At 36.6% G+C, this 14,224-nt stretch overlaps 1 protein-coding gene and 1 long non-coding RNA gene across 6 annotated transcripts in view; one reads left to right on the top strand and one right to left on the bottom strand.

The window, feature by feature from the left end:
• Positions 1-5,624, bottom strand: part of LOC111874064 (pyridoxine-5'-phosphate oxidase) — a 26,203-nt gene extending 20,579 nt beyond the window's left edge. The window contains exons 1-2 of one of the 4 annotated variants that reach the window (XM_033755316.1): positions 5,547-5,624; positions 1,393-1,551 (exon numbers count right to left, since the gene is read on the bottom strand). In XM_033755316.1, coding sequence (XP_033611207.1) covers positions 1,393-1,547 — 155 coding nt within the window. In that variant the 5' untranslated portion in view covers positions 1,548-1,551; positions 5,547-5,624. Of the gene's footprint in view, positions 1-1,392; positions 1,552-4,957; positions 5,510-5,546 lie in introns of those variants that run through there. The other 3 variants (XM_023869238.2, XM_033755315.1, XM_023869239.2) reach the window with 3 other exon arrangements.
• A 2,996-nt stretch (positions 5,625-8,620) lies between these two features.
• On the top strand, positions 8,621-13,535 carry LOC117283053. 2 transcript variants are annotated; one of them, XR_004514061.1, is made up of 2 exons: positions 8,621-9,466; positions 13,231-13,535. It is a non-coding gene; the product is annotated as an uncharacterized LOC117283053 (long non-coding RNA). The 2 variants fall into 2 exon arrangements; XR_004514060.1 differs by having other exon boundaries at positions 8,621-9,470.
• Positions 13,536-14,224: the final 689 nt, after the last annotated feature.

The following is a 14,224-nucleotide window of genomic DNA, read 5'->3' as shown; positions in this document are numbered from 1 at the left end:
CTGCAATGTGTTAAGCTTCATCTTCAGGGTAGAAGAAAAAATATAAGAAATCTGCGATACGTTCCTCCGAAACGTCGGTTAACACCACATATACATGGTGCCAAATCCCAGAAGACTGCTTTCTTCAAGTTACCATCCAGTCTTAAAAGTGTAACGAATGACAAGGGGCAATTTAAATTAACACTGAAATGATACTTAAATACACACTCACTCTACTCTGTTGATGAATTCCTACTGTCTAAAAACGACTCGTCCTTTTAAAAGGTTATGTACATAGCATAAGTTGACAGTACTGACTTATATATGTGGACATATTTTTTGTTGTTGTGTCTCAGTTGTACTGTTTTTATGGCTTTTGTATTTGTATGACTTGTTCCACATCCTACAGTCATTCTGACTTACTGTGGATCTGCGGAATGTAATGTATTTATGTATGTAATTTGTCTGGAGGGACTGAGGAAACCATAGACAGAACTCAGTTCAGATAGCCAGCCTCTGGACCAAGATTTGGACCTTAGACTTCCAAAGTTTGAACCAGGGGTTCTACACACTCAGCCATAACGTTTGGTAATGTAGTTTTTCATAATCACATTGCTTATGATAGTACAAAAATTACTGAATCTGAAAAACAGGACAGTAAAGACGTTCACAAGAAATGTGAAAGATAAAAATCAGTGCCCTAATAACGAAAGATGTTCACATTTGGGGAGCTCAATTAACACAAAGAAAATCAATAGATGAATCCAGTCAACTTCAGAAACTCACTGTGTTCTGAAGGGAGTGCTGAGGTCTACACGCAATACACATTATAAAAAAATTAAATCTACTTTGAACTATTGGGCAAGGGTGCTTCAGTTGGTATAACAATGAGGCCACAAGTTGGATGACCAACAAGCTGGAGTTTGATTCTCAGCAGAAGAAAGAGATTGTTCCCTTCTTAATAATGTCTGGACCAGCTCTGGGATCCACCCAGTCTCCTATCCAACGGCTCTTTTCTAAGGGGTAAAGCAGCCAGGCAAGAAGATGACCACCTACATCTATTGACCGAGTTAAGAATGCACAAAGCTGTATGGACACTCACCCATACGTAGCACTTAATTAGCTTTATGTTTACTTTAAACTAGTATTAAGGTGTGCTGATTATACATGGTCTTCCAAACAGAGCGATAAAAGGAAAATATAAACAAGGTACATGAAGATTCTCTTCCTTGCTATTACTTGGGTCTTGAAGTACAGTGAGCCACATGGAACTTGCATCTATACTTGGCTGACTAACATCCTGTGATGTACTGACTACAAAGGTTTCGGTATAAAAATATCCTTTGCAAGTCTCTGAGTAATAATTTTCATGCCTCCTGATTAAGAAACTCTCTACTATGACAAAATGCTTACTTTGTTGCAGTAGCTAAACAGACTGAATTGGCTTCTATTATTGAGGGATGCTTACACGCTTCTTCAAACCATTCTCTGAACTGAACAAACGGTTCCTTTCCTTTCAGATCTTTCTCTGTAAATGTTTCTGACTTTGTCTTGTATTCTGCCCTCATGCCTGAAAGCAAGCACACATTTTGGTTAAGAAATATGAAAAGTTTAAAGGTTTTGGAGAAGTGCATCAAATGGGGAGTACAAATAAATTTGGGAGGAGACTAACTTGCAGTGTTACACATGTAGAAGACCTAGAAACTGAAGGAAAAAATTATAGGAAGTTCCAGCTTTAACTGAAACAATCGGCCGCACCATAGCTCAAGCGGTTAGTCACTGGCTTTCCACCGCAGCGGCCCGGGTTCAATCCCGAGTGCGGTCCAGTGGGATTTGTGGTGAACAAAGTGGCACTGGCAGGTTTTCTCAGAGTACTTCGGTTTCCCCTGCCAATTTTCATTCCGCCAACTGCTCCACAATCACCCTCACCTATCATCTGCGACTGGTACAATAGGCCAGAAGTGGCCGCAGTGCAAGGGACTTAGTCCCACCCCACTAGCAATTAAAAAACTGAAACAATCACTCATCATAGCTATATCAAAATGCAGAAAGTCAGTAATGACTGGCATATGTCATTAGTAATCACAGATAGATCATATTAACATTACAATGGTGCAGGATCTGTTTTTCTGTTTACCCTTCTATGCAAAGCTCTTGTGTAACTTCATGATGCATATTCTTTAGATCAAGGGTCTCCAAACTACGGTCCGCGGGCCACATGCGGCCTGCGATGTGATTTTATCCGGCCCGCGAAAGAATTGTGCAGAAATGAGCCAACTGAACTAATTTTCCAATGAGTATTGGTAAAAAAAATACTTGTTCATAGATTTCAACTGATGTTTGTAATACCTCCCAACTATTAGTATTTTTTCGTGGTATCGACGATGAACTTAATGTCACACAGGAGTTAGCGTTACTTCACAGCATGCATGGCACTACAACAGGAGATATCTTCAAAGAAATACAAAAAACACTAACAGAATATAATTTGGACAGGAACCGTCTGCAGCGTGTGACAGTTGATGGAGGAAAAAAAACATGTCTGGTACAAAAATATGTTTGGTTGGCCAAATCACAAAAGCTTGTGAGGATGCAGGAATATCAATGTTTCTTCACTGTGTTATTCACCAACAAGCACGCTGTGCAAAACACGTTGATATGAGCTCTGTTTTAAAACGTGTTATTTCTATCGTTAATTTCATTCGCTGTCATGCACTTAACCATCAACAGTTTCGGTCTTTTCTCCAGGAATGTAATTCCAAGCTTACTGACCTGACATATTATACTGCAGTTCGATGGCTTATCTGTGGAAAGGTTCTTTCGCGCTTCTTTCAGTTCAGGAATGAAATTGATATATTTCTTACTGACAGAAATCACCACAAACCACTTTTATCAGATACCGAGTGGCTTTGGAAATTAACATTTGCTGATCTGGTGAACAATATGAATTGAATTTAAAGTTGCAGGGTGAAAATAACTTAGTCTGTGATTTATTTGCACTTATCAAGGCATTCAGAGCAAAGTTGATATTTCTGGAAAGCCAAGTGAAAAATTGTAACTTTGTTCATTTGCTATACTGTGCAGTGTTGCATAAAAAGGGTGAAACAGAATTTCCCTCCTCATTTGCAAATTTAGTCATTTCAGATTTGAAAGAACAATTTCGGAAGCGATTTGCTGATTTGGATGCCAGTGCTCAGGAAATTAGATTGTTTCAAAATCAGTTTGACTGTGATGCTGCAGATGTCCCAAGTTAAATTCAAGTGGAAATTACTGAATTTCAAGAAAATTATCATATATTAAAGACAAATACAGGGAAAGAAATTTGATCGACTTTTATAAATTTCTGAACTCTGAGCAATTTCCAAATTTAAAGAAATTTGCTTGTAAATTTATCTCCATTTTTGGGATGATGTATCTGTGTGAACAAACTTTTTCCCAGACGTACATCAAGTCGAAATACAGGGCAAATTTAACTGATGAACATTTAAAGTCGCTACTTGTGATTAGTGTTTCAAAATTTGAACCTCAGTTTAATCAGATTTTAAGAATGCAAAAAGAGTTCCATCATTCACATTAATTGTTTTATTATAATTTGTGATGAAAATATGAGCATTTGCTGCTACTGTCTGTTGTCATTAATATACGATAATTTATTCTCACGTACTTTGTATTTAGTTTATGAAATTATGTGCTTTCAATAAAACTCATATACCTAGAGTTATTAATTTCTCATTTTATCCGGCCCGTTGAAAGTGCTGAATTACCTAATGTGGCCCGCGTTTCAAAAAGTTTGAAGACCCCTGCTTTAGATAATTCTGTAAAGGTGATCAAATCAAGGCTTATATAGACAAGAAATATTGCACACTTCAAGAATACATAAAAAGACTGAAAATTAAAAAAGGGAAAAATATAATTACAAACAGATTTCTCAGAGGAGTTGCAGTTCAAAATTTAACATAGTGGAAGGAGAAACAGGTCTTGCCATGTACAAGAAAAGGGGAAGAAAAACAGGGGTAGTGAGAAGGGCATCAGAATTAAAATTTGAAAGCAATGGGATGCCCCTGAACAAGATGGTTCAGCCAGGTACTGAAAAACAGCAAAACATAAGGAAAGAGCTGGCAAGAAATCAAAAAGGAAGGATTGTGAGAACAGAGAACAGACACTAAGACTTTTCATTCATACAAGCAGTACACTACAGAATCAATAGTTTCATGCTGGATTCTTGTTTGGCTCATTCTTCACCCCTGAAGATGATGGTGACATGTCCTCTGAAATGTTGGTTGACTTTCAACCAACTACACAGATATCTCAGAAGACAGAATTCTTCATTACCACCACTATGAGAACCACAAATCCTGCATACCAAATTTTGGTTTGAAAATCACAAAGGAAGAGACAATTCTGCAGATGGTAGGCCAACATTTTGGACTAGATATTCTAATGGCACTGAATATAAAGGGAACAGCCTTCTATGCTCTAATATTTTTATTTGAAACTACACAGTGTTACAGCCCAGACGACCACACTCTTCATAAAAACTGCTAAGAAAATAATTGTGAGGATAAGAATTGGGCTGACTCCAGTTATGCTTACACTGGCTAAATTTCACGAACACCAAATCATGACAGGATGCCCCATCCCTTCCCGTGAAAAAGCCACCTGCACTGTGCAGAGTTTTTCTTGAGAATCTGACAACTGCTCAGTTAATCAACAAATTCCATGCATTAATCGAACTGAAACGTTCATTATTGTGTTCACACCCATCACCTACACTGGTCCTGATCTATATCCTGACATTCTATTCCTTCAGTCTCCCATGCTATAAAACTAAATGGAACATATTTTTGTGTAGTGCTTGAAAACTGAAACCAAAAAGTGCATGCAAAACACATTTCTAAGCAAGGTCAAGTGGGGAAAACAGCAAAGAAATAAACAAATTACATGAATGTTTTATGGGACTTAAGTAACCTATTCTTACCTCCAATATCAACCGAGAAGGACGCATTATCCACAGACATTTTAATGCCAACTGATCTCCAAAGTTATGTCCTACCTGCCTCCACAACGAACATGTAATCGATAATATAGTGTTATAAACCGGCGTTTATAAGCGTTATAAACAGACTGTAATAACCCTATACGCCCTATACTACGTTACAAGATCTAAGTGATCTAAGTTACGAACTGCACAGTTGAACAAAACACAAATTAACGACAACAAAACAATGGTGCTCGTAAATACAAAAACTATTCATGAACTTCCACTTAATGCATATGTCCAAATAACATACTGCCATTTAAAAGCATTAGTACAATAAATTCTGTATGTTCACGTGACGGATTAATTAAAATAGCAAAGTTAATACTTAATTCCTCCTTGCGAATCTACGGCGAAGACAGCAAAAACTAAAAAAGAAAAACATAACCTACGACGCTTTCACCACCGCTGACGACCATCACGAGATCAAAGTGCTGGGCGCATTCGTATAATCAAGGCATCCCCCACCACAAAGTAATTGAAAGACGAAACTATACAATAAATTAAAAAATATATATATATTCTATCCTGAATACGACACAATGACCAATAAAAACGCTGACCCCTCCAAAAAAGCTAGTTGTCACTTAACCTTGCAGAGAACATAGCTTATTCCTCATTGCATCAAATTCCCCATAAGCATTATCACCAGTACAGGTACAATAGGACATATGGAAGCCGACGTGCCGAGGGGACCTAATATGGATTCCACCTCACACTATTTGAAATCTTCACTATTGTAATCTACTGTAATCTATTGTAAACAATTTTGAGTATTGCAACTTTATTCTCTTATTGTAATCAGCCAATGTACAATAACTGACTTGTCCTATATCATGTAACAATGATCTATAGAGACGAAATAAATAAATAAATATTAATTGCAAAATTTAGTGATTATTTTTATTCATCTTTTCTACGAATTTCCTTTTTAGCGGCCGAAGTCGTGCCTTAAAGTTGTTAATTGCTCAGTTCATTGATTATTTTTGTTCGTAATTTATATGGATTATCCTTTTTGGCACCTGACGTCATGACTTAAAAGTGTGGTTATGACAGTGACTAAAATATGATACAGCCGGTACTATAAATCACTAATTAAACGATTTGTTTTTTGGGTTTATTCATGATTTCTACAGACATCCTTTTTGGTAGTAGTAGTCTTGGCCTAAAGTTATATGTATGATAGTGACCAAATGACATAGAAAAGACTGTAACGACGCGGTAACACTCATTGCAAGCGATGACGTAACAGCAGAACAGCTGTGATATGGGACCACTGTAACAGCATAGGAGCCGCTGCCTGTGCCACGTAACACAGCGCCATCGCCACGTGGCACCCCGCACGGTAACGTAACAGCACTTCACACTGACACGTAACAGGGGACACCGCTGTGACGGCTGTGACTACGTGGCAGCAGAGAACAGTATAAAAGGCCGGCTGAGGGGGGTGTGAGCCAGTATGTGCTTGGTATCCAGAGTGAGAGTGCGAATTGTGAAGCCAGAGAGAAGACAGTGACGAACAGGAGATAACTGGTGTCAGAAGACCTTGTGACGAAGAAACAGGAAAGAGATCTATTTACTTTCAAGCTTACAGATATAAGCAAACAAAACATGGAGACAAATAAGAGTATATTAATTACCGTATTCAGCATAGCAATGTTAGCAATTCCTGCGGGAATTTTCAAAGGAGGATACTTTCCCTCATTACAATCATCCGACCTAATTCCAGCGCCCGAATTAAATTCAGCATTTGAACAAATTCGAGCACTCGAACCGATTCTACCGCCCGAATTAACTGCAGGACTAGAAGAAATTCCAGCACCCGAGCCAACTCCACCGCCAGAACCAGCTCCAGCGCCCGAACCAACTCCAGCACCCGAATCAACTCCACCGCCAGAACCAGCTCCAGCGCCCGAGCCAGCTCCAGCGCCCGAACCAACTCCAGCACCCGAATCAACTCCACCGCCAGAACCAGCTCCAGCACCCGAATCAACTCCACCGCCAGAACCAGCTCCAGCATCCGAAACAATCCCAGTCGGGACCATCGCCTCAGCAGAAGAAATGGAATCCGCGCAGTCCTGGGACTTTCAAGGATGGGGCACACCAGCAGAACTCCAGAATTTGTGGACACTCCTTGCCCCGCTGATTTTCGAGCTCATCCCAGTCTTCATTATTAATGTGTTGTATTATCTCCCACGTTACATATATCGACGGTGGTGGCGTAGGGAAGGCAAAACAGAACAGGAGCTCATGAGCATTTTGTTTCATGAGAGTACTGGGCTAGTCTCACAGATGAAAGTTGTGGTAGACATGGTGCACGAGGAAGAACAGCGATTCGCTCGATTGAATAAGGAGATGCATTCAATTAAACAGATAAGCGAGCTGCAAGAACAATGCCGTGCCGAAATACAGATGGAGATTGATTCAATGAAGACGATGATAGAGGATCAGAGCCAGCTAATTGTTCAGTTTCTGCAGAGAATGCGATGAATATCTGCGATGTCTGTGCCTTCCAGCAGACAAGCATCAGTTGAGTGCTACTGATAAAAAGAAGTGTGTCCGTTTTGTACGTGACGCAAGAAAAATGTGCGTACATATTATCATTAGGGCAAGGGAGGAAAGGCAGTGGCGCCACGGCCCAACTAGTTGCGCGCTACAAGAACTAACAGGTTACAGTTATTGTGGAGGTACATTTGTGTTTATTATATTAAAGAATTTTATTGTTTGTGCTTATGTTCTATATAACAGAGTACAGTTATTGTGGAGGTAATGCATTTGTGTTTATAATATTAAAGAATTTTATTGTTTGTGCTTATGTTCTATATTGTAAAAATAACGTTCTTTGTATATTAAATAATCAATCAAAACATTGTGTTGTCTAGTCACAGGCCTTTCACATATGCGTAAAAGTCTCTATAGCGCAGTCTGCCCTTTGGGCTTTCGAAATAAGACTCAGCAGTTGAGTGGTACTGATGAAAAGAAGTGTTCCACCTGTGGTCGTGGTTTCTATGTAACGGTCAAATGGTAACTGGTGAGAAGAATAGTAGGGGAAGTGGTAGTAGAGTCCTAAAGATGGGTGTTGGCCACGCGAGAGGTATGGCAGATGAACTCCAAAGGCATAGTCTAACCTGGGTCAAACATCAAAGAGATAACTACTAAGATAATTGAACTGTGAGCTCACAAAAAGACATGTTTATTGTGTGGGGAGGGGGTCGCGATGTAGAGAAAAATGAAGGTGAGAATGGTCTCCAGCAAATGAGTGACCGTGTAATTAGGCAGAATCACACAGATTTGGGTGTAATAAAAGTTCCTTATAACCATGACCTCAAGCAGAGATCCCGTGTAAACAGTGCGGTAAAAAATTTCAGTAGAAAGCTGATGAATTATAATAAGGGTTTTGAAAATTTTCATTTTCTTGAAGTGGAAAACTGTCTGGAATTCGTCCCAAGTGCAAACAATATATATTATATGTCCTTGATCTTGTTCTCCTCTACGTAAGAGTATACACCCGATGATGGCCGTTAGAGGCCGAAACATGTAGTGTAGAGGAGAACAAGATCAAGGACATATTTTATATATTGTTTGCACTTGGGACGGATTTTGTATCATTTATCATGTAGAGTGCAACAGGATGCTTAAATATAATATTGTCTGGAATTATATACAATTCATGCTTTGCATTTAAATGGGAGAGGTAAAGAAGTTATGGTGCAAAAATATCGCAAATGTGAAAAACACTTCAGTTGGAATTAAATGGAAAGAAGAAAAATTTACTGGATCCATTCAGACAACTGTGAAACATCACAGGTGAAGAATATCTCATGTTTGGAAGGCATATACAATACACAATAAATAATGAGCGTGGAAGAGATGATTTCAAGCTTGATAATCGAACAGAGCTTCAGCCAAAACGACTCTGTAAAATACCAATAAAAAGTTCAGATTTTTTATGGACAGATCTAGACAAATTATAAATAGCCAAAAATGTGAAAGGAGAGTAAAGCTGAATTTAAGAAATCATAAATTTGCAATTCTACATGATATCATATGGAATTATCAGTCCTCTTAAATACTAGTTTACAAAGTATAGATGCCTGGTGTTTTACAGAACATTGGTTGGCAGAAGCCCAACTAGACTTGTTTGAGATTAATAATTTTTTACTGGTTAGTAAATTTTGTAGGAAGGGTTGTAAAAACAGAGGATCCTGTATATTTATTAACAAATAGTTAAATACTAGGAAAATCACGTTTCTTAATAACCTAGGCTGTGAACAGCACTTTGAGATATCTGCAGTACAAACTGTAGCATTGAAATGGTTATTAATCTGTATTTACAGATCCCCTCACAGTGATGTTCATATTTTTTGGACAAACCAGGAGCACTTGTTGACAGAATACATAAAAAAAACTAATTTGTGGAGATTGGAATATAAACCTCCAGGATCATGAGTAGGTACAGGCACTTGAAAATATACTGGTATCTTATGATTTAATAAATACAGTTACTGTACCAGCAAGAGTTACCAGTAGTTATGAATCTTTGATGGATGTCATGGTTGCAAATATACAGTTAATAAGAACTATATAGAGATTGTAAATATGGGTTTTTCTGACCACCTAGCCCAGATCCTACAAGTGGACATAAACACACAAAATATAGAGTTAAAAAGGGTACTGCAAAGACAGTTCTCTAAAGTTCAGTCATGCTAAATAATGAATTATGGGAAGAAATTTACTTGGAAAAGAATGTAAATGAACTATATCAGTTATTTATGAATAAGTTCAGGATGGCTGCAGTTGGTGTCTTGCTTGATTCTTGCTCCGACCAATTTAGTCATGACCAAGCTTATGATGTTCATAGATGTGATAATTGTGTCACATTAGAAAGCCAGTTAAAAGAAGCTTTACTAGAGTTGAGTTCATCTAAATTCATAATCAAGCTGTTATGTAAAGAATTTAAAAGACGCTTCAGCAAAATCCGTAAGACCGTCAATGAAAGAGGTTATATCAGCAGAAAGTTTATGTGAAACCGTTAGTGAACAAACTTCAATCGAACCAAAGTGGACTGATGTACTGACCGGAAAGCACAAGAGAACTGCCAATGGTAGACGGGAAAACATTTATAGAATACCCGTCATAAATAATCGCTACAAATTACCTTGCAATAGTGAAGTCTGTGAAACCCAGGTCTTTAATTCAGCCGAGAATCAACAAGTAAGAAAACACTACAAAAACCAAACATCACCAAAAAAGAAGCAGCATAGGATTTTAATCGTGGGGGATGCCATGGAAGAGAATGTGCATCCAAGGTAACGTACAACCTGGACAATGATTTTGAAGTCCAGAGGATCATAAAGCCAGGTGCTGATCTAAGGGCCACCACAAACAGTGAAAGAAGAGGTCAAACTCTTATCTCAGAAGCTAGAAAAAAAAGACAAACAAATAGTAAGTGTGTCAAACCCAACTAAAATGATGTGGCAGTTAGTTAATAAAAAAAATGGGAAGTTAAGGGATATATCAGTTACAAAATAATTTAAAGAAAATAACTCACCCTCAGAAGGTGGCAGATACTGTAAATTCTTACTTTATTGATAAGGTAGAACTAGTTGAGGAAAATAGGAGTAAAGGTAGTGGTAGATCATTACAAAAAGTAGTGGACTGCAACCCAAACGCTATGTAAATAGTTACAGCAGTATCCGAATTAAAAGGCAGAGCCTCTGTAGAATTTGCTGAAATTCCTGATTTTCTAGTAAAAGCATGTATCACATGTACAAAAAAACACATAATTTCATATTTAATGAATCCATAAATTAGGGCATACTTGCAGATTTATTGAAAATTGAAAAAATTAGACCTGTTTATAAAAAGGGTAATAGACATGAAATTAGTAATTACAGACCTATATCTGTTATGTATATTCTCAAAAAATTGTCAAAAAAATAGGGTATAACAGATTGGTGTCTTTTATTATTAAATTTAAGATTTTAACGGAAAATCAATATGGGTTCCAGAAAAAATAAGTCTGCCATATCTGCGTGTCAATCCTTTGTTGGGACTGTACAGGCGATCATTTGCAGCTGCTATTATTGATCATGATATACTTCTTGAAAAATTAGATCATTATGGAATAAGAGGGAAAATTAATGTTTGGTTAAAATCCTATCCCACACTGCATTCTCAGTATGTAGAAATAACCTCTAATAACAAGAAATATTCTATGAATAGGTACAGTTCTACACTGAGGAATACAAAACTCGAATACCTCAAGGGTCTATTTTGGGCCTGCTCCTATTTTATTATATATAAATGATTTACCCCATCATATATCAAATGGAGAAGTGGTAAAACACTGAACTACTTGTATATGAAGAAATACGAAATTACTTTTAAGGAAGTGATATCTGAAGCATGAAAAAGAGAAAATGGCAGTTATTTCAAGGTCACTAAACCATACCAGGGCAACATGGCAAATAATAAAAAAGGAATCAGGGGATTATGAAAAAAAAAAACAAATCAAAATGATTCTTTAAAAATAGGCTCCATGTTAGTTTCAAATCCCCAGGATATTCATCAGTTTAATGCTTTTTTCATAGAAGATGTTGATAAGATTTTGTTGTAAGGGTTGTAAATTTGGTCATGACACTCTTAATAATGAAATATTAATCTCTAATTCCATGTTTCTTGCTCCACTTACTGAAGAAGAGGTTTTATATGTAACCAAGAAACTAAAGGGTAAATTTTCAGCTGACTGGGACAAAATAGCTGAAAGGTTAGTGAAAGAAAGTATTCAGTATAGCAGTAAACCAGTAACCTTTGTATGTAACACTTCATTATGTTCTGGAACCTTTCCAAATTTGATGAAGATTGCAAAAGTTCGGCCTATTCACAAAAAAGGAGGAAAACAAGAAATCTCCAATTATAGACCAAGTTCAATTTTTCCAGTTCTTTTCAAAGTTCATGAAATATTAATATATAAAAAGAGTACTGACCTACTTGAACACAACATGATATCTGGGGCTCAAAATGGCTTCAGAGAGAAGAAACCTACCAATACGGCAACAAAAACCTTCATAGAGGATATCCAGAAAGCATTAGATAATAAGCTGTTAGTTATGGGCATATTTTTAGATTTAACTACAGCCTTTGATGTACTTCTTTTTATATTCTAATTCAGTGTTTCTCAGCCTTTTTAAGTCCAACGACCAGTAAAATGTCTGAAAAAATTCTACAGACCACTAAGTTATGTAGGCCTATTTTTTAAACCTATGTGGAATTACCAACATTTGGGACAGACTGTGCCATTTATAACATAATAAATCTAAAAGCATGTTTTGTATGCAATTGGAAACATAACTGATTAAACTGGAAGTAAACTATTAAAAGTGAATCATCTTTGAGCAAAGTTTTAAGCTTTATTAAACATATAAAGAATGATATAATTAATTTTTACTTGCTTATTTAATTTTAATTTGTATTGGTTGGATAATTTTTAATTCAATTTAATTTAAGTCTGTTTGTGGACCACAGGTTGCGAAAATCTGTTCTAATTTTTATGTTTTTAGACAACAGGCAAGAAGCAAAAAGGTTCAGCCTCCTTTTACCTTCCTCCTGAATCAGGTTTTAATTTGTTATAGTCATTCCCAAATATCTGAAATGTGCCACATTTTCAAATCATCTGTTAGCTATCTTTATGTCATGATTTTGCCCTGCATTCTGGTTTAGAAATTATCAGCACAGTTACATTCCATAATTTGAGAACTTGAAATAAATGAAACAGTTCACACTAAACCACAAAGTAAAGTCAAGGAGGCCCCTGTGCTTAATAAATTAGGCACTGTGCCTATGGGCCAATGAAAGAACCTTAATTCCACAGAAATTAAGGTTCATGTGTCTTGCATTACTGAACAATATTGTCCAAAACCTCTTTGTTTTCCAGGTTTTAGAGTCTAGTTGATGAGATTTGGTAGATTCCTTGGACAGGGGGTCAGCCTGTCATGAGTTCCCTGCCTACACAGGACAACACAAATAGAGAAAAGAAGCCCTGTCTAAGTAACTTTCTGAGAAAATATACTATATGGCTAGAATCAATATAAAATTCAATACATATATTTTATATAAATATTATTAATACAAGATGGAAGAAAACGATTAACAATTCAGAATACATCAAAGAAGTTAACCTATATCTGAACAAGATTTGAACATGTTCACAGCAGAAGAGCTGTACTGTGGTCTTCTGGATTACAATGGTGGGTTGTCTTTGCTCTAACCTACCAGACTACACACTGTCAGGTGAGAAGACAACAAAATAATAAATATATTATATTATTCTTATTGAAGATTAATAAAATTTTAATCATCTTGCATTAGACATGCACCAAACATTCCAACAAATGAGGAGTACCTAAAATTTACGTGACAACAATGTGCTCTTTATAATCTGGTGTCAGGATACTGCAACATTTTGCATGAAGCTTTCACTTTTTACATGAAATGACGGGTAACCATATTGTGATATTGTGACATGCAAAAAATAAATCTTCTCATTAAAAATATAAATAATGCTGGTTTATGCTATCCATTGGCATGATGTACACTAAAACCTAAATTTATAAAGTTTCTTGAGAACAGCTCATTATGCAACAGATATGTACACACAAAAAAAAAACAACTTTCTTTAGGCTTTCCAAGTTCTTGTTTGAAATAATTCTTGATTTTGTACATATTGAACAAACCGAAATAAATCCTTTTGCCCTTGTGAGAAGTAGATATAAAACTCAACTGACTCCATAACATTTGCAATAAATTTCATCTGCTTCCATCAGCTGGTTCTGGAGTTGAAACACAAGAAATGTAGGGCAGATATGAGAACCCCATCATGTCCTCATTTGTTGTGCTGAATATAGAACAAGTAAAAATGAAACCTTCATTAATTTTGGCTTCTGCTTAACAATTAGAATGTAGTCCCAATAAATAATGTCCTCTATTCTTTCATGTCAGCTTCCTTTTTCAGCTTGACTGCTGGACAGTGTATTTTTCTGTCCCATGGTCTCAGTAATTTAGAAGAATAGAGAGTTCAAATTAATACAAATATTAGGGCATGAATCTTTCCTATCCCCTTTAATGGTCTTTTATGGCCCAGTGTCTATACCCCATACAAAAAGTATATGAAGTTCTAATCAATAATTAACATTGGATTAAATTTAC

The sequence above is a fragment of the Cryptotermes secundus genome, unplaced genomic scaffold (genome assembly GCF_002891405.2).
Source record: "Cryptotermes secundus unplaced genomic scaffold, Csec_1.0 scaffold1991, whole genome shotgun sequence".
Lineage (NCBI taxonomy): Eukaryota > Metazoa > Arthropoda > Insecta > Blattodea > Kalotermitidae > Cryptotermes > Cryptotermes secundus.
This window is presented reverse-complemented; position numbering and strand designations above follow the sequence as displayed.